A 22,548-nucleotide genomic window follows, 5' to 3' on the forward strand; every position below is an offset into this window, starting at 1 on the left:
GTTTATTGTAGCTTTTTACCATATACGCACACACATACGTATACCCACTAAAACAGGGACACACACGCGCTATTTAGGATCCGCGCCTATATGTGAACTGTTTGTGGCAAATAATATTGCAACTGGTTATCTCACTGTAATTATCCGTGTTGTGTTATTAATAAAAGTGACATGGAAGGCAGTACATTGACCGATCAAGGGCCCCAAAAAGGCATTGTTAACAAAAAGAAGTATAATTTGAACATTATTTGACATAGAAATTCAACAATATTGCATATCATTGTCCCCTCTCTTCCATCGGCTCATACATTCACTGTCTGAATGGGTAACGAACGACAACTCTGCAAGGGAGATTGCATTGTCTATAGTGCTCATGATGAAATATATGAATCTCGTTACCACTGTACATCAGGCTATTGACTAAACGCGCATACAAACAATGCCTCACGATATTTGCTATGATTTTACATCCTATGGTTTCAGATTCTCCTTTTTACATTTTCAGACAGCACACATCACAAGGAACATATTTCCCGCCATTGAGACTCTTAACTACCTATCAGTATTTAGTTAACAATATAGTGCATACGAAATCAAACCCAATAACACCATTAAGAAATGATTTTACATAAATCAATATCAAAACTTTCCTGGATATTAACTGTTATTGTACTTTTTCGTATGCACTGGTCTTGTATATTTTTCAACATCGCGCATAAATCTAAATTGAAGCAGAAGTCAAAGATCGCAGGAGGCTGATTTGCCAAAGATTGCGAAGAAATCGTCTAAATGGTAAGTATGACAATATTTTACCTGCTAATAACACAGGTAGGCCTATAAATTTACAGATAGTTAGTTTACTTTTCTTCATGTTTGTTCATTTCATAAAACTTTGATCTCAAACATCGATTTCAGTCCATTTCCAAGCATATTTTTTATTGCACGACGGCAAATTGGATGGGGTGGGGTGGGGACTTTTTCACATTTTTATAAATAGGAATGTGCCTCTCCCATTTCCATATAGCTTTGTGCCATGGGTTTTTATATCACAGATTATTCTCGCGTATGGTTTATCAAATAAATTTCCGCCTGAAGAAAGTTCCCTTTCACATAATCGTCATATGTCCATTTCACAGGTCCAGCACAATCTATTTAGCTACAAGCTATAGCTTTATTCAGATATATATATAGCTTTGTAAAAGCTATTGAAATAGCTTGATTTAGCTAGTTTAGACTGAATTTCTTAAATGCGGTGGTATAGCCAAAAGTTACATAATTAAAATTTTAATAGATCTAGATCTACGTACATGTTAAATACTTTGAACTAAAAAAGAATTTCTTTTGTGTTGTGAACTGTCCACTACCATTCAACTGCATGTCCATTAAAGCATAGATAAGTATGATGACTTTACAATTGTATAACCTAATTGCCAATCTCATTTTGTTGATCCTCTGCCTCAATGACTTTTATTCTGTTTCGAAGATTGGATAACTGTCAAAGATTGGACAACTTAATCCTAAACATTTGACAATTGTGAATCAAAATTCTTCCTAAGGAAAGTAGTTTACTTTAAGAATTATTTTTTGTTTACATCTTTAGGTCTGACATCTGAGTAAACTCAGGTAACCTATTGCAATTGGTTAGCGTCCATCATCATATGTTGTGCATTAACAATTGAACATTTTTAACCGAAACACTGAGTGGCCAAAGTATTGCAACAAACATGGCTGACGTCATCAGCTGCATGGAGAAAACCAGCTTTAAATGAAATCAACATTATTTACTTAACATTTTTTTTTAGTATTTTGTTGCAAAGCCTTTAAAACACATCCAACAGTGCTTCAATGGATTCCCAATGATTCACTAATTTTGTTGTCATTAAAAATCCCTTTGAATTTAGAATTACAGTCCTTTCCTTTAGGTCCTTTGACAATTCTCTCTTATTCTTCGACATTGTTTTCATTCGATACCTTACTGGATTGATTGATTGATTTGCTGTTTTCCGCCACACTCAACAATTTTTCAGTTACCTGGTGGCGCCCAGTGTTTATTGGTTGAAGAGAGAACCCAGATACAATGTACCTGGAAAGAGACCACCGACCTCCCGAAAGTAAACTGGGAAACTTTCTCACTTACCGGCGGGTGTGGGATTCAAACCCATGCCAACCAGAGGTTTGAGGCCGTGTGATTTTGAGCATGATGCTCTAACCACTCGGCCACGGAGGCCCACCCTTACTGGAAATCTTCTGCTACTTTGAAGTACAAACGGTTCCCAAACAATATATTGTGTATCGTTAAAGTTGATATCATATCGTATCAAATTTTTCTGATTAATACTTGGCCCAAATTGTCACTAATTGAAAACATGATATGCACGCGCAGAGTAATAGTGGCCTTTAAAAGCGGTTTTTATCTACATAATTCACACATGGCTTTGCTTGTATCATGATTCTCTTTGATGGATGGTCCTTCGTTTATCAGAGTTCTTGAAATTTCATTTGAAGTGTCAGACATTTAGTCTGCACTGTTAGAAATAGTGTTAGCCCAAACAAAATTTTGTCAGTCCAGAAAAAAATGCACCGCTTTCAAGGTTTTTATAAACTTTATTTATAATCAGCTAATTGTATTCAATCTCCATATCGGCCCTCTCCATCCTGTTAATAAATTCTCCTTTCATTCTCTTTCTCATCTTGCTCACATTCTGAACCTTCCTCACTTTCACTATCTGAGTCACTTTCTTGCTCTACTTCTTTCTCACCCTCCATTCTCTCTCAACCTCCACTTTTCTCTCTTCCTCCACTTTTCTCTCCTCCTCCACTTTTCTCTTCCACCACTCCTCTCTCTCCACTTCTCTCCCACACCTTCCACTTCTCTCTCTCTATCCTGTCTTTCCCTCTCAACTTCTTTCTCATTTTCCTCTGCAATTGTTGTGACCACTCTTTCTCTCACTTTAGGCTGGATGTAGCAGTGTGTGAAACTAACTTTAAAGTCCTATAGACTTTCGGTCCATAGTCATTTTATTTCCTATAGACCACAACAAATTCCTATAGACCGAAATTTATCATGCAATATTCATTGTTATTTAAATATAAATAATAGACACAAATTCGGTTGGGTTATTTGTTCATAATTTAATTTATATTCTTTTTCAATTTTATGCACGTCAAGCTTTTCAATTAGAATTTCATTTTCTTTTTCATTTTGTTCCAGCTCAGTTTCACTGCCTGATTCTCCATCTAAGTCACATTTACTACATTTCATTTTCTAATGATTTTCTGCGACTTTAGCCTTGCTGGAACTTGTTGTACTGACCGCTTTCTGTTTGATTCAAGTGCGTGCACCTTCCACATATTTTTAAAACGTTCAAAAAGGACATTTCGAATATGCACGAAAATGGCATACATTGAAATAAATATTTGTTCATAATTTAATTTATATTTTTTTTCAATTTTATGCACGTCAAGCTTTTCAATTAGAATTTCGTTTTCTTTTTCATTTTGTTCCAGCTCAGTTTCACTGCCTGATTCTCCATCTAAGTCACATTTACTACATTTCATTTTCTAATGATTTTCTGCGACTTTAGCCTTGCTGGAACTTGTTGTACTGACTGCTTTCTGTTTGATTCAAGTGCGTGCACCTTCCACATATTTTTAAAACGTTCAAAAAGGACATTTCGAATATGCACGAAAATGGCATACATTGAAATAAATATCAAATTGACCACTTCCCCCCCCCCCCCCCCTGTTGAAAATGGAATAATCTGATTCGAATGATTTGTAATTACATTGTGGAACATTTTATTACAGCTAAGGGGTGAACAGAAACATCAGCATACTACGTATAAACTGGTCCAACTTCTCATATATGTTTAATAAGCAGCGGGGAACCAGTTTTTTACTCAGAATTCCTATAGACAAGTCGGTCTATAGCTAATTTAATCGTTATAGACCAACTCGATTTTCTATAGACATTGTCTATTGGTCCATGGTTAATTTCGCACACTGGTGTAGTTGGTCCTTAGACTTTGAGCAGATGGTGTCACCTAAGTAAAACGGAATCAAACAGAAGCCATGATCCCCCAGGTTGCCAGGCGGATTGAAACAATTTGTTTCTTTTCTCCTCGTAGGTCCTCAACAGATTCCTCACGTTTACGTTTGAATGCCTTGCTAGGTTTAGCATTGGTTTAAAAACTTATGGGTGATATGGCTGCCATTTTTCCTGGTAAAAAACGGACTTTGAACTCGATCTTTTATTAGCCATCAGGACCGACAAGTAACTTGTTTCTGACATTTACTATTATTATCAGATAATCCGACATTACCGACACTTTTCAAGAACTCTGGTATATATGTCTGAATCAAAAGTACGCATGTATCCGACCATGCGAACATGCTCTATTCCCTGGGTATGGATATAGACCAATGCATTTTGCTTCCATATGCACCACCTTTACGATAAAGAAAACTTTTAGGTTAAAAGATAGATCACGACAGCAGTATTCTCCAAAAACTAAATTCAGAATCAGTGATTGGGATAAGCATGCGCCCTGCGCCATAGTCGCATTAAATTAAAAAATGGCGCATAGGTATTGAAAACTCTGCGCCATTGTGGCACATATCGTCAATATACCTAGTTTGAGCTTTTCCCCACTGCCTTTGTAGATATACAAACTTTTCAACTTTTGAGATGTTTCCCCACTGATTCTATATCGATTAAGTGCTTGAAAAATCTTTATCGCTGTAGTGCTTTTGTAAGAGTACAACTTTACGTTCTTTTAAGCGCAAGTATGACTTCGATTTCCTCAGTATCTAATCAAACAGTAAAGAGTTATTTGATTGGTTAATACCGCTATATTACAATTTCAACGCGCACGAAAAGAAGATGCCAACGACAAAAATTCCTAAGCCCGACAAAGGTCAAACTTTGCTTAATTTTCGCATGAATGATAAGTCAGTACCGGCTTATCATATAGGAGCAGAAGAAGATGATGACACGAAAGACCCTAAGGAAGACGATGGCGCGGAAATGTCAAAACAAACAGACGATCACGATGAGGCTTCTAAAGTAAAACGTAAATTTAACACCAACTGGGAGAAAATTTGGCCTTGGCTGTTTTTAAAAGACGGAAAGATGTACTGTCACAAGTGCATAAAAGGTGGGAAAACTAATTCATTTACTCAAGGCTGTGTTACATTCCGTACTTCATCTATGAATAGGCACAAATTGACATCGGACCATATAGCATGTGTTCAAAGTCATAATTTGAAAAATGATATGCAGAAAGCTATGAAAAAAGTTCAAAATCTACCCCTTACCTAATTTGAAAGTTTGACAACATTTCTCAAAGAAATAAATGTACCAGCCTTATCATTAGTTAACTACAATTAATGTGATTTACATTTAATTTAAATGCCAAAAAAAGTATTGAAATGTCTTTTGACTTACATTTTTAAGTAATTATTGAATTTTTGTAAATTCAATTTGTCTTAACTGTAGATTTGTAATAAAACTTTATAATTTTTATAGACATAGTCACACTACTGATTAGCAAAAAATATTTAATATGATTTTGATGCAGATTTCCATCGACATTTGCCTTGCTGACCTAGAATCTTATAAATTGGGTACTATGATCTTCAAGACCCACCTTGCAGAAGAATTTGACACTTTGGAAAAAGTTGGGGACCATTATGAGACCATGGCCACAGACTCACACAGGACAATGCCAATTACACTGCACTTAAAAGTGCGTTCTTAAACAAGCTGATTCAAAATATTAAAGACAGGTAAATACTTTGATATGACTGTGTCGACAACTAATTATGATACTTTATCTTTGATAATGATTATGTATTTAAATCTGTCCTTATGTCATCTTATGGTATTTACAGGTTTCCAGCTAAGAGCCTTATTGACTCCTTCTTTGTCTTGGCAATGAGAACAATCAACTTTGAAAAGGATCTCATGAACTATGGTACAGCTGAAATTGAATGTTTACTGAAGCATTATGGTGAAAAGCAGGTAATGTTTTCTGACTCTTGTCCTGTTTTGTAGAGGAACAAAGTTTTCAATTATCTGATATCTAGTTACATTATTTTAATATTATACATGTAGGTTCACAGGGGCTACACTTCAGAACCTATGTTGAATAAGGATCACGTGAGGAGCCAATGGTATGATGCAAAAGTTATAGTCCACTCAGCAAAGTATCCTGTTGATGATATGGCTACATTGTGGAAGCTGCTGACAATGCACCATCATGATTCCCTCTGTGAAATAATTATCGCAATTCACCTTTGAATTAGAACGCTTTGGCCGATATAGTATTGCGTTGTGTGACGACACAATTGAATCTGTTTGTAATACAATTGCGAAATGCAACAGAAACTCTCATTGGTCCATATGTATAAGTCCGCCCAAATTCCCTTATACGGGAGTAGTCAGCATTTGAAAACATGACGGCCAGATGCTAGATGGAAAAAATTCCTAACATATTTTCCTACTATACTTGTGTCCAAACATACCTTCAAATATTTATTAAAGCCCCATACGACCCAAAAACTCGATCACAGCTTTTGATGATTTCGTTCGTAGACGTAGCCATGTTAGGTAGCCAGTCAATTCGAATCCCGGTTCATTTCCATATTGGCACAATAGCGTCTAGATGTGTACTAATTCCCCACAAATATTTTAGCTAAATTGTTTAAATAATATACCACCCCAGTCCTATTAAATGATAATTATTCAAAAATCTAAACTCACGGCAGTGCGGCTTTCATTAGTCATGAGCGGCCGCGCTGGCCGATCTCCATCTAATGGGCTTATGTAGCATTTTCGTTCATCTAGAGCTTACTTTACCTAATTACAAAAACTGGTACAAAAATGTTTTAATTTCTATTAATTATTCGTGTTGATAATAAATGAAGAGCGAATACATAACTTACAACCGATTTTATGAATAGATACCAATAGCAAGAGTTCGAATTGACCGGCTACCTAACATTGCTACGTCAACAAACGAAATCATTTGAAGCTGCGAGTTTTCGGGTGGTGTGTGGCTTTAATGAATATTTGAAGGTATGTTTGGACGCAAGTATATAGTAGGAAAATATGTTAAGATTTTTTTATATTGAGTTTATGAGACAGCAACACAAAAATACACCGATTTCAGGCCTCAACCGTCCGCAGCTTTTTGTTTCCCGTAAATCGAAGGTTTTTATAAGAGGTGGATCTTTTCAGAGAGCTATGTACAGTTCTCCAGCTACGCTGAATCCGCTCGAGAAAGTGGGCGGGCTGTAATCGGCCAATGAGAACTCTTGTTGTATTACATCAGACATGTCATTCAAATTGTTCAATTGTCTCATTCAATTGTGTCGTCACACAACGCAATATTATATCGGGTAAAGCGTTCTAATTCAAAGGTGAATTGCGATAAACTGGCCCAAATTGGACTCCTACTTCCACTCCATACAGCAGGTTGTGAGCGAGTGTTCAGCCAGCAGAACCTCATTCTCACCAAACAGAGGAACAGACTGTCACCAAGCATTTCAGACAAACTGTTGAGAGTGAAACTTGAAGGCAGTAATGTTAACTTTGATGATGCCTTGAAACAATTCAAATGTGCAAAACAGAATAAAAATGTGAAAGAGTTTTCTTTTTATTGAATATGTTATTGCAGATTTGGCCATATCAGTATAATATTCATTCAGTAATGTAAGTTATCTACAGTCTGTCAGTAGTGTTAATAATTTACTAGTCTCTCGGATTTGGTCATTTTTAAATGTCGCATAAAAATTTCAATATGGCACATTCATTTTAGAAATGTCACATTGACATTAGCTGGTAGCGCCATTGTCACATTCACCAATTTGCTTATCCCAATCACTGAATTCATGAAGAAAACAAACTCTTAAAACTGATTAATTGGATTACAATCTTCATAATCGAGCACCTAGAATGTGCCAATTAACAATCGACTGAATTACGATTATAATCAATGATTGGAACACTATTATTGATTGGCGTAGAGCATGGTGCCAGGGTTTGCTTCTGATGGTGGGAGGGATTCTCGGATCTCACTGGACAGCTACTGCCCACCTCAAGCGGGGCATTTCCCAGCTAATTAGGTGTTGTCCCGCCACAATCTGCCTTCCTCATTGGGTGCATAGGGATTAGGATAACGCCGAGAAGCAGGATGTAAACGTTGCACCAGGCAAGAGAGAAATTTATATGTACAGCCAGCTCTCCGCAGGCAAGAGACCTGTCGGCTGTCCACAGCTACGCTACAAAGATGTCTGAAAGCGTGATCTAAAAGCTCTGGACATTAACACAGAGAGCTGGGAGGACCTAGCAGCTGACCATGACTTACGGCGCAGTACGCTCTGGACACACCTCCAGGCAGGAGAGGAGAAAATCCAGATCTCTGCCGAGGATAGGAGAGCCAGACAAAAGCACATGTCTACAAGTCAAACTCAACGACCATCCATACTTTCACTAGATGCGGAAGAGAATGTCACTCCCAAATTGGACTATTCAGCCACAGACGCTTTACCAACCAGAACAACACGACAATTAATTGAGGGCACAATATCCATGGTTGACACCAACCAACGGAGGCCATACATCACAATGGGCCAAAAATTGAAAAAAACAACACTATTCTCATTCTCACATCTTTCACTTTGTTTCAGCCAGAATTACAACAGTTGTTTCTGTCCTTAAAGCTTACACCTGTCTTTTTCTTGGGTCTGAAATCAATAGCTTATTATATTTCATTTTACAACTTCCAAGTCTGTAGTCCCATGGGGATCTGGTTTAGAATAGGTCCTCAGTACCCCCTTACTTGTCGTAAAAGGCGACTAAATGGGGCTGTCCTTCGAATGAGACGGCAAAAAACGAGGTCCCGTGTCACAGCAGGTGTGACAAGATCCCTCCCTGCTCAATGGCCATAAGCGCCAAGCATAGGCCTAAATTTTGCAGCCCTTCACCGGCAGTGGTGACGTCTCCATATGAGTGAAATATTCTCGAAAGGGGCGTAAAACAATATACAATCAATCTATCCAAGTCTGTACGATGATAGACCTGGGCCAACTTAAGTCGGAGATAACGCGGGCATTTTGGCAGTAAGAACAAAACATTTTATCTTCATAAATGAGCCATGGACATACCTTAATTGAATTGTCTTAAACGGTCCCTCTTTAAAGTCTCCTTTATAATAGTTCAACTTTGGTTAGGTCTTGGTATCCCAGTTTCCTTACCCCAAGAACCTAGCGGAATGTCCACATTGTTTAAGTGGATGTTTTGCTTTTGTGTAATAAAAAATAAAAATTAGATATTTTGTTATTCTCAAAGATTCCATTATCGCACCAGACCAAAATACATCTGTATATAAAGTTTTACCCACTGGATTTTATTTTTTTTCACAATATTTTCATTTGTCTTCAATTTATGTATGCCCATTAAAGACGGGATATATGGTGTGGCATTGTCATTTGGGTCTAGGATGGGGGCCAGATAATTGCGTGAAAATTTTTCATGGGAATAAAGATTGATAAAAAATCTTTTAAATATCACAACAGCTGAACAATGGCAGGACCAAGTTGACTCAGGTGAGTGTGTTGTGGTCCATGGATCTCTTGTATTGATTTATCACAGATTTTCTTGGATCTCTTGACATTTTTGGTCCAGTAGAATTTCATGCCATGTACTTGTATACATTACAGATTTGGTAATGTCCTTGTCAAAAGGTTCTAGAGGGGGTGGATATGATCCACAATCCTCAAGTGAAACTGATACCCATGTGAGTTATGATAGAAGGGAGAGTGATGGTCCTGACATTAGACCTACAAAATATGGCAAAAGAATGAGCTCAATTGGTAGTGTCATGATGACAACAGAACTCATGAAAGAAAAACAGGTAGGTGATACTGAATGAAAACAAACACGAAACATGAACTTCTCCTGGGTCTATACTTTTATAACATTTTGAAGTTTGATTGGGGAACATATACTGATATGAAAATAAAATCAATGTGTTTAATGATTGTTTGATGTGTTTGTAATCAACACATTATCAAAGCTGTGAAAAATGTAAAAATAATTAGCTGTATTTAGATACATTTTTATAAAGTAATAGGATGTATCTGTAATTGACTTTGCTTTCAATTACAAGTAATTGAATGTATTTAAATACATTCCAAAAAAGTCCAGCATTTTCAACTACATTTCAATTACTTATTGATGGAAGGATAATAATGGCGTTAGACTGTTTCACTGTTTGTCACTGTAGTTTATGCAATAATTAGATGTCTCATTATGTCTATATGCTTGCTGCAGCATGGCCACATTACCCAGGGCAATAGGTGAAGGGCTAATTTTGTTTTAAGTGTGAACCCCTAAATATGCACAGGTAGAAAAAGTACCCCAGTAAGAGTTCACCTCATTCGATATTACATTCAGAACTAAACGTGGCTTAAATGTACTGGATGAATTTCATGTCCTAGAGGATGCGTCTGGAAATTTCAAAGTTAAATTTTTAGCAGAATTCCTAAAAAAAGCAGGCTTCGAGGCCAAGTCTTCCACAACATTTTGAAATAAACTTCAGTAATTGAAATGTATTTAATTACATTTTTCAAAGTAATTGAAAGTAATTACATTGGTTAAAATCAATGTAATTGTAATTGCAAGTAATTCACAAAATCATCAATGTAATTGAAAGTATTTAATGTTTGAATGTAATTGACCCCATCCCTGTTCACTGTAGGGCTTTCATATTTTGTATATGGGCAAGAAATCACTAATGGTCCAAAAAGTGACAATGATGGAAAAATTAAATCAAATACTTAGATAAAACAAATAGTGTACTGTTTCAATTGATAGTCCATCACTGGTGGTATTTGGGAATATGTAGCATTAGTTGAAAACAAAGTTCGAAAATTATAAAATCGACAATCTCTACAAATTTTACAGTAATTGTAACCTTGACAATAAATTACATTAAAAGAAAGAATAAACTATGGTCCAAGTATGATCATATATTTTGTCTTAGACTACCAATTACTGCAGTGAACAACATTAAATGCACAGTAAATGGATTTAGTTTCCTTTCAACAGGGTTCCAACTTCGACTAAATACTTTAGGGGCCAAGTGGGCCCCTGAATAAGAAATCACTTCAGGTGACCTATTGTAACTGGTTGTCATCCATTGTCATGCGTTAACAATTGAACATTTTAAACTTCTTGATAACTACCTGTCCAATTCTTTTCAAATTTGGTATGAAGCATCTTTAGGACAAGGGGGACATAAATTTTAGGACACCTGCACCCCTGGGGCCCTAGGGGCAGGGCAAAAACTGTCAAAATTGACCAATTTTCAAAAATCTTCTTCTCAAGAACTGCACACATTTAAGAAAAACTAAATGCATTGTGATGTAGAGCAGGAAGGCCTCTACCAAATTGTAAATTTCATGATCCCCAGGATAGGGGTTTTGACCCCAGGGTGGGGTAAAACTTAGTATATAGTGTTTATGTGTAAAACACTTAATTAACATCTCCTTTAGTGGTATTGATACTGGATTAAACTAAATGGATATTTTGAAAGAGCAGGTAGTCCTTTACTAAAATTGTAAATTTGATGATCCCAGGGGTAGGGGTTGTGGTATCAGGGTGGGGCCAAAATGGTCAATTTATTAAATATGTGAACAATAGAAATTTTTAACTTCTTCTTGATAACTATCATTCCATTTCTTTTCAAATTTGGTATGAAGCATCTTTGGAACAAGGGAGACAAATTGTAAATCTCGGGATTCCTGCACCCCCAGGGCCTTGGGGACGGGGCAGAAACTGTTAAAAATTGACTAATTTTCAAAAATCTTCTTCTCTAGAACCACACATGTATGTGTAAGAAAAACTAAATGCATAGTGATGTAGAGCAGGAAGATTTCTACCAAAATTGTAAATTTCATGATCCCCAGAGTAAGGGTTTTGACCCCAGGGTTGGGCCAAACTTAGTTTATAGTATGTATGAGTAAGTTTGTCGATAACGTATAAAATCTAAATGCATACTTGGGAATAGCAGAAAAGGATGTACAAAAAATGGTGAATTTCACAACCCAGGGTTTTGACTCTAGGATGGATCCAAATTAGTAATTTCATTTAATGTAAATACACCTATTATATTATGTAAAGCCTTGAATCATCAGTGTATGCACTTTTGAGGGCATTGAATTTTTAAGAACACATCTTGTTTTATACTGTTACTGAACATTAGATTCAGAACAGGAATTTTTTTCCAGAACTCATAGCCCGTGGGACTAGTGATACTTTTTCACTAGTACTCAGGTGACCGATAAGGCCTATGGATCTCTTGTTAATTTTACAAGTAGATGTCACAAAACATTAAAACATCACTTGGGACCACAACTTATTTATTACAACTAATAGAGATTGCCATCATGGAGTTTAAATTTTAGTTATTTTTTAGTTAAGAATGAAATATCATATGGTTTAAAATAAAGTTTCTTGTTTATTTTTTCAACATGACAAGTAGGACTAGTAAACTTGCATTTTACCCGAATGGAGGTATCATTTAGTAGACTTGGTGTGACGTGCCTTAAAAGTGTCAAACCCTGTGATGCATCTTGGGGGTAAGGAGAGGTGTGTCACAAATTAAAAGTAGGTCATTGTGGCCTCATTTTGGAATTGTAATTTAAAGCATCACAGCTTTTGACTAAAAGCATGCAAACATGTATATATACATATTATGTAAATGCAGACTAGCGTATCATATACCATAACAGTGTACCAGTACTTTATTTTCCAAGCAAAGGGCCAAAGATCAACGAGAGGTTAGAAGAATGTGTCTTACGGCTGCACATAAACACATCATAAAGATAGTTGCATATCACATTGGGTTGGATCAAGGAGCTGTAGAAGAATTTGTTTTGGATTCTGAAAGAGTAAGTAATAATATATCTGTAGTTGGCTAACATTAAATGCTGTTCAGTGTACTTATAGCTGACCTGCCCAATATATAGTGCCCAGTGATTTTAACTCAAGTGAGCTATCATGATCAAAGTTTGTCCATTGTCTGTCTCTTCTGGCCTCAAGACCATAAACTGAGAATAGACTTGAGTCAAATTTTTTATTCTTTATACCTTAAACATTTATCTAACGCAGATGTTTAAAAACCGCTGGTATATCAAAAAATTAAATTTGTTTTTAGGTCACATATAGCCGAGTAAATTAGTTTATGCCTGTTGTATGCTGTCTGTTAACAATTGAACATTTTTAGTGTCTTAGGTGACCTATTATTGTTGGTCTTCATTCATCTGTAAGCTCAAGTGAGCTTTTCTGATCACCTGTTGTCTTTCGTCTGTCTGTCCATCTGTAAACTTTTCACATTTTCAACTTCTTCTCCAGAACCACTTGGCCTATTTCAACCAAACTTGACAAAAAGCATTCTTGGGTGAAGGGCTTTCAAGTTTGTTCAAATGAAGGGCAATGCCCCCTTCAAAGGGGGGATAATCACAAAATGCAAAAATAGGGTGGGGTCATTTAAAAATCTTCTCGAGAAACACTGGGTCAGAAGAGCTGAAATTCGTATATATGAAAGCTTCCTGACAGTGCAGATTCAAGTTTGTAAAAATCATGGCCCCCGGGGGTAGGTTGAGGCCACAATAAGGATCAAAGTTATACGTGCGAATATGTAGGGAAAATCTTTAAACATGGGCCAAGGTGGCTCAGGTGAGCCAATGGACCTCTTATACATTGTTAACATCTTCTTGAATACTACAGGGCCAATACAGAATTTCAGGATGTGCCGGAAGGACCGATTAGACTTGACATTTAAACACTGCGGTCACGTGATAGTAACCAATTGTAGGGCAAAGTTGACATTGATCCAAATGGTGTTTCGCTAGTTAAGAGTAATGCATAGTCCTACGATGACGATTCAAGTCACTATTGGTGCTTATAGTACCTGGTTGTAAATTAGATGGAAGGGAAAAGGCCCATTTAGACGCTTGGATGAAAGGCGTGAAGTTTTACCAATATCCTCAAAATATTCCCTAGATTTATTTCCCTCGCCAACTCGCATAATTTAATCAAATGCATTTTCCTATAAATGGTTGTAGGGAATCGTTTCTTTGAAAAATAGCATTTTAATGCAGGAATTTGATAGCGTTGGAAGTATTCCATGCTTGTTTTCTTGGTTGTTATTGTAATCCCGAAGTGACATGCCCTACAAATTACGTTCAATGCGCAATAAAAGTCAGAGTGGTTTCGTATCTTGAAAGTCCTGTATTGCTACCATTTTTAGTGTGAAGCTTCTTTGGGATAAGAGAAATGTAAATTGTGAAATTGATGATCTTAGCTCCCCCAGGGTCTCGGGGTTTGAAATTAACAGTCACCCACTCACCATTTTCGACTAAATTTTTGAGTGGGCAAATTAACATTACAGTTCAAGTTGCCCACATGGTAATTAGGAAATTTACGAAATAAATATTTGTTTTTCAATTTTGTCCGATCATTTATTATTTTTTTTATAAAAAGTTTGTAATCTGCAAAGTGCTTCATAATTAATTTTAGAAGCACTTCTCTGCAAAGGGTCTAAGTGATTCTGAATTACAGGCAATGTGGCAATCTATAAATAGGGTCAGTGAACCCAAAAAAACAAAAACATACTGACAGAAAAGAGTATCACGGTGATGACGATAAGACAACAAGACAACTGAAGTTCTTGGAATCATGGAAAACCAACCGACCGTGGCTAGAAAACGCGGAAGTGGGTGTGACTGATTCGTATCGTAAGTTGATACGTGATACCTCTTCTTCGGGAAAAAGGCTAGGAAACATGCCCGTCGTGTAGTGTAGTGGTGTCGTGGTCGGTTGGTCTTCCATGATTCCAAGAACTTCCGTTGTCTTTTTGTCTTATGGTATTCACCGTGATACTCTTTTCTGTAATGCCATCAAATGCCAGAGGGTTCTGTTTATTTGTTACTGGTTGCACGTCGTATAAACTAAACAGCATGAAAATACACTATGGCTTTTCAAATAAAAGGTGTTCTAATTTGTGGGCAACTAAATTTTGCAAGGTTCAGTAGCCCACATGGCTACCAAAGGTTTCAAGTTAGTCTCAAACCCTGGGTCTCAAGGGCGGGGCCAAAACTACAAAAAAAAAAAAAGATGCTAAGTTTTTAAAAACTTCTCTACTCTCACATGTGTGGGAGAAAAACCAAAAAGCATGGTTATGATGTCCATGAAGCTCTCTACCTAAATTCTGAAATTTATGACCTCCGGGTCAGGGATCCACTCTGTAGGGTGGTGCCAATATGGACATATAGTGAGATTCTTAAATCTTCTAAAATCTTCTCTCCTCCCACATATGTATGAAAAAAGCTAGATTGCATAGTTATGATGTCCATGAGGCCCTTTGCCTAAATTGCAATCTGATTAAAATCAGATCCTTTGATCATCTCAAGTAGATTGCTACACTAGGATCTGAAGTAACCCAATAGAGAGTCACACCCACGTGACCTTTCGTTTGGAATATTAATGAGAAGTCAGCCAATTAGATTGCGCCATACAGATAATGACGGCTATTCAGCCGGTTCCCAGTCAATTTGTATATAAGTCAAAGTAATCTCTCTCCGACAAAGTTTATTCCACACTATGAATTTGTGTGTGCTCAAGCCAAATAAAAAAATATATGTTTCGGTCACCCGACCAGCCCTATATTTTCCCCCCAACCCTAAATTTTTTTATTTGAAAATCAATAATTTTCATAAAATTATGTCTCCTTCCGGAACCGAACCTGCTATTACTCCACTTCTAAAAAAAAAATTGCGACTTCCGCCATTGGGGGTTCAGTAAAAATGGCAAGTGTTTTATTTCTGACCATCAAAGGATGTGCCCACCTGAAAGAGTCAATAAGAGTTATTGCAACATTCCTAAATTCCTCAGCATTTATAGATATTTTTAAACAATATGACTTCAGTATAAAGAACTCATGGGGATCTGGGTTAGAATAGGCCCCGTGTCACAGCAGGTGTGGCACGATAAAGATCCCTCCCTGCTCAAAGGCCACAAGTGCCGAACATAGGTGCCTTTCACAGGCAATGGTGACATCTCCATATAAGTGAAAAATTCTCGGGTGAAATATTAAATGTACCAACCAGCCAACTAAAGAACACAGAATGTAAAGACTACCGACCCTATATTTTTTCCAGCAGGTTACTCTCAGACATGTCCAAGATCTAATCAAATTTCGATATCGTTATGCCTGACTACGATGTCGATGTCGACATTAACACAACAATATCGTATCGATATTGATAATTTCTATTATAAATGCGTTTGAATTAATAGTCTTAATATACATATGCAGCATAATGTCTGTCTATGGTGTCGATATAGACAATATCGTGTTGATATCAGATCATGATCGTTTTTTTAATGGTTGTGTTCGACATTCTCAGAACGATATTGTATTGTTATCGACAATTTCTATTTTAAAGGTGTTTGAATTAATAGGCTTAGTATACACAGCATAATATCTGCCTATGATGTCGACAGTCTTATAACAATATCGTATTGATATCGATGCTTTTTATTTTATATGTGTTTGAATTAATAGGCTTAGTATACACGGAATGATGTCTGCGATATCGACATTCTTACAATGATATGATATCGATATCATCAATTTTTATTTCAAATATGTTTGATTCGATATCGACATGACATCAACGATATCGACATGAAGAGAATTCAATTCTTTACAGTTCTAACACTTTGATAAGTAGAACGATCGTGATTCGATATTGACACAATATCGGCGATATCAACAGGAAGAGGAATAAATTCTAATTCAGTCCTCATGCAACCATTACATTTTAACTATCATGATTCGATCGATATTGACGATATCGACATGAAGAGAATTAATTCTTTACAGTTCTAACACTCCGTTCAGTAAAACGATTGTGATTCGATATCGACGTGATATCGTTGACATCTACGGCATCAATAGGAAGATAATTCAATTCCATTTAAGTTCTAAAACTACGTTAGGCAAAATGATAGTGATTTGATATGGACACGATATCGACAATATTGACACTTAGAAAATTCAATTCTATTTAGTTCTAACAAAATGTTAAAGATCACAATGGTGCATCGATATCGACACGATATCGACAGGAAGAGAAATCAATCCTATTTCACTACTAACACTCTGTTAAAAATAATGATCTGGATTCGATATCGACACGATGACGAAGATATCGACAGGAAGAGAAATCTATCGTAATTCAATCCTCATGCAACCATTACAAAAACTATTATGATTCGATATCAACGGAATATTGACAGAAATAGAAATAATGTCTACTTCATTTGTAACACTACGTTAAGCAAAACGATCATGACTCGATATCAACACGATATCGTCGATATTAACGACATCGACAGGAAGAGAGATCAATCCTAATTCAATTCTCGTGCAACCATTACAAAAACTATCATGATTCGATATAGACATGATATCGACAGAAATAGAAATAATGTCTACTTCAGTTGTAACACTACGTTTAGCAAAACGATCGTGACACGATATTGTCGATATTGACAGGAAGAAAAATCAATCCTATATTAGTCCACATAAAGTCATTACAGAATTGATCATGATTCGATATCAACACGTTATTGTCAGTAAAGTTATGTGATTATTTGAGTTGTACATATCGATATCAGTACGATATCATGTTTGGTTTGTCGATATCGTCAATATCATATCTACATCGTGTCTTGGACATAACTTGTTACCGTAAACACACAATATTTTTTTTGGCCTAACAGAAGGTTTTTCAAAACTTTGGTAATTAATAATAACACAAACAACAATAGGTATGAGATAAAATGCACCCAAATTTAGTTAATTGGCAATTATGATTCGTGTATGAATAGGGTTGGGTATAATTTGAACAATTAATCAGCTGTTTTCTTTCATCGGTCAATTTTAATTTGCCAAGAATTTATGGATTGTTTCTTCTCCATCAGGATTTTTTACTGTCTGAACAAAACAAAACCCGCAGAGAATGCAGAAATTGTTTGCATTCACCATTGCATGTTTTGGCATGTGCAGTCTCCAATTATGTGCACAGCCATCTCTAATGTAAATATTAACACAAGGGTTTATGGGAAAATTATCACTGGCAGAAGCTGACAATGTGAATTTGATTGGCTTAGATGAAAGGTCATGCAGACCTGACCCTGTATTGGGTTACTTCAGAACCTAGTGTAGTGATCTCTAGGCTCGTGCTGCCCATTGCATTTGTCATATTTTGTGATTTATTTCCAGAGGAAATTCGACAAAAATTTGGAAAATGTGACGCAAACATTTTATATTTGGCTAAGTATTCAGTAAAGAGTTGCCAGTGTGTGACAAAATGTACAATTTTGAAAGTAGCTGTTTAAATCATGATAATATGATTTTCTGATAGGATAATGGTTTTAGATTAAGATTTTACATGTAAAAAGATAGTTATTTAGTGAAAAAACATAAAATTAGACCAAAATAGCATGTTGGTCAGAGGTCATGTTGGACGTAACAAGACATTTAAAAATGCATTGTTTCCTTTTATATGAATTCTTTGTTTACAGATACATTAATTTTTCTCTGACAGTTCACAAGATCTTCAATTTTAGTATATGATTTTGTTAAATTTATCATAAATTAGCTTAGAAGTTTAACAAATATTAAAATATGTCGGACGAACAGAGACATTTTTAAATGAGAATTTGTTCAATTTGCACCATCCAAAGTCAATGAAGAAATTCAAATTCTGTTGTTAAAATACCAGTATCTACAGCTGGTGTTCTTCAGCTAAGATGTAAAACGGCTCATTATTAAATAAATAAATAAAATAAAACCAGAAAAATCTGTTGGACAAACAGAGGACAGAATCCATTTTTCATAATATGGCTAAGTAAAGTAAAGTGCTGTTTCAATGGGTTACTTCCCCAGAAAATGCATTTTTCCCTAATTTAGAATATTCTTGAGTTATAATTGTAGGTGGCAAATCAATTAATAGTGTGATGAAGAGATAAAAGAAACAGTCTCACAGAGAAAAGATTATTGTTGAATAAAATATTTTGATATGAAATGTTGAATCACCTGTTCTTTGCAAGCTTACTTTGTGACATGGTCTGACGACCCCAAATCAAATTTGTTTTTGTACCTATATTTTTATGAATTGCAACTAAGTAAAAAGGTTTTACAGGCAATATAACAATCTGACAAGGTTTTTGACACTTAAACATGAAAATTCATTGAAAAATATGGATATAAACCCATTCTAAATGGTAATGTTGTTGGACGTAATTCTTTATTAAATACGTAGCCATATGCGGTTGTACTTTCGGGAGAACTTTTTGTCGAAGTGGAAGCGAATTGATTCTGTGACTTTCGGTAACCACTCCAGAGAATATCTGATCAGATATGAGAGGAATTTATCAATCTATGCAAGTCTTGGATGTCGAACGTAACATAAATTCGGACGTAACTTGATTTTCTTGGTTGGACAGAAAGTGCTTTTGCACTCCCTTCCACGTTGTTGACTTAGAGTTAAAGGAAATGGTTGATGGCAATACCGCATGCGCATCATAGTTGTCATAAAATATGTTGTCGTAAACAGAAAGGACGATAATCGAATTGAGAAATTGCAAATGAAAATTGAGATTTTCGCCCGTAATGGTTGGACAGAATTTTTATGAGCAAAAAATAATGACAAATCCTGAAAAAAGTGGAAACACCCTGCTATTTCTCCATGATGAATAATTGCATTTAGTTTATAAGCTCAAACCTCAAGATGTTCCGTGCAGTTAATTGCCCTGTATTGTTACAGGACTTACTTTTCTTTTTCACTTGAGTAGAAGACAGAAAATGTTACGTCCAACAACGTGACCATTTAGAATGGGTTTAAATCCTTATTTTTCGATGAATTTTCATATTTTGGTGTCAAAAACCTTGTCAGACTGTTATATTACCTGTAAAACCTTTTTACATAGTTGAAATTAATAAAAGTATAAGTATAAAAGAAAATTTGATTTGGGGTCATCAGACCCTGTCACAAAATAAGCACGCAAAGAACAGGTGATTCAACACTTTATATTAAAATATTTTATTCAATGATAAACTTTTCCCTGTGAGACTGTTTCTTTTACCTCTTCATCACACTGTTACTTGATTTGCCACCTCCAAATATAACTCAGAATATTCTAAATTAGGAAAAATTGCATTTTTGGGGATACCCATTGAAACAGCACTTTACTGAATACTTAGCCATTTTAGAAATCACGCCAATCTTCTTGAATTTTCATGTGTTTGCATCAAAAGAATGCTGGGGTCATTTTACCTGTGCAGAATATTCATGTGGATACTCTGTCACATGAGAACATTCTTTCAAGCCAATATATACTCTTCTACATAGCAAAGGAGCGACCAAAAGACCTCATGGTTAATGACAAAGTGCCCTGTTATAAATTTGCTAGTTGTCGTGTTATTTGATAAACAAAGCTCAATTAAGATGATAAAATAATAAAAATATCATATAAAAAATGAAAACGGCTCCCATCAACTACTCATATAGAGAGAATCAGTATGCCTACAGTCACACAAGTTCCGAGGACCAACCATGCTCATGTTTTGTAGGGCTGGGACGATTCAGGGTTAGCTCGATTCGGTTCGGTTTCGATTCAGAACAGCACGGTTCGGTTATTTTCGATTCGGTTCATGTTAGGTCCAATTTATCTAATGACACCACAAAAATTAACAATTTTAATGAGTAGCATATTTGATTTGATTTTATTCAAGTTATATAACTATATGTTGTCATTTGTAAGCATCATATCTACTCATAATGACATTTTATAACTTTGATAGAAAAAAGAAAACACTGACAGTCTATCAAAATTTGTTATATTAATGTGCTACATAAGTTTTGGATTATTAAACAAATCTATAGTGAATCTAAAATGTATATGATATTGTTTTCATTGATATGCAAAAATTCAATAATTATATCAATTGAGAGTCTTTGAAAATCTCTCCTTTATTGATTTACTTCTCTCATATCAACTGTCAAATCTGTGTCATTACCTACGATGTTGATTTCACTCCACCACTGTGACTGACAGAAATGCTATATGTCATGTAAAGATAAACTGCAATGATCTTACGGACCATATTCTGCTGGTATATGAGTGGTGAAAATGCTAACTCTCAACACAGTAGTGATTTAAATCTCTGTTGCATAAAAATGCACATGTTTTCAACATCACTCGGACGCCATATTTGTTGTTTTGGTGCAAGTAAAATCTAAACCGAACCGAACCGAAATCCGGAATTTGTAATCGGTGCATCGAATCGAATGGTATGAATCGCGGTGCACCGAAATTTTCGGTGCACCGCACAGCCCTAATGTTTTGACCCTTTGGGGCTAGGTGGAGGCCACAATTTGGGGTCAAAATTTTTTCATTAGAGTAAAGATTGATAAAATCTTTGAAAAATAACAACAGCATGTGCAAGGCCATTGGTATTCCGTCAAGGAATATTTCCCACCAGCCTATTGTTGATATGAGTAATGCAGGGTTGCAAATAACCACTAGCCCACTCGAGAGCAATTTTATTTGTGGGCAACCAAATTATGAAAATCCTCGTCCACATGGCGAGTTAAAGTTCACCAGAACTTTTCTGGAATTTGCTTGACTCAACTATTAAATGCACGCTGTTTTATTATCGATAAAACGCTTCATAAATCTTGATGTGAGTCACTGGTTACAGGAAAGTAAAAATCAGATGTGGAAATTCATTGAAAGACCGTGTCTAACCCCATTGAAAACCGCAAAAATTGCAAAGATTATTTCTCTGACAATTAGACAAGTACTAGAATTTTCTTGACTTCGAAGTGGGCAGAAAAATGTGCATGGTTAGTAATAACAGACATGGCATAGGCAGAGTCGGAGAGGATATTGAGGATGAAAGTTTGGAAAAAGAGAATATTGTAGATTGAAGTTTGGAAAAAAAGGAATGAAAGTTCATAGACTGAGGATGTAGAAGAATGTAGGAGTGAGACTGAAAGTGATTATGATAGTGAGGATGAAGGGACAATGTATGAGAGATTGAATGATTACCGGAAATGGAATAGAATTGAAATAAAACAGGTTATTGTCATAAGGGTTTTATTCTTTTTTTGTTGTTGATAAGTTTATGATAAAATTGTTATTTGCAACTGTGCCATATTTTTACTGTGGGCCCCAAAATATTTTTGTGGGCCAGTGATCTTGGTAAAGTTGTTAATGACTGTTATTTGCAGCCCTGTAATGTGAATTACTTGTATCTTATACAGCACATGCAACTGTTCAGCAGCTTTCTTGACAAAGATGGAATCAAGAGTTTGAAATTTTACTATCAAGATTCAGTAATGCCCAGCTTTGAAGGTAAGTATTATTGTTTCGGTAACAGCATGTCACTTCGCTTAATTGAGTGT

General features: G+C 35.8%; 1 protein-coding gene across 1 annotated transcript in view; it reads left to right on the plus strand.

Annotated features, from left to right (window-relative positions):
- The first annotated feature begins 505 nt into the window (after positions 1 to 505).
- The window catches only part of LOC125678099 (dynein axonemal heavy chain 8-like), a 281,238-nt gene continuing 259,195 nt past the window's right edge, over positions 506 to 22,548 (plus strand). The window contains exons 1-4 of the mRNA XM_056156251.1: positions 506 to 792; positions 9,724 to 9,917; positions 12,823 to 12,957; positions 22,408 to 22,498. Of these exons, the coding sequence (XP_056012226.1) occupies positions 9,732 to 9,917; positions 12,823 to 12,957; positions 22,408 to 22,498 (412 nt within the window). The 5' untranslated portion in view covers positions 506 to 792; positions 9,724 to 9,731. The remainder of the gene's footprint in view (positions 793 to 9,723; positions 9,918 to 12,822; positions 12,958 to 22,407; positions 22,499 to 22,548) is intronic.

Source organism: Ostrea edulis, chromosome 2, assembly GCF_947568905.1.
Source record: "Ostrea edulis chromosome 2, xbOstEdul1.1, whole genome shotgun sequence".
In the NCBI taxonomy this organism is placed as follows: Eukaryota; Metazoa; Mollusca; class Bivalvia; order Ostreida; family Ostreidae; genus Ostrea; species Ostrea edulis.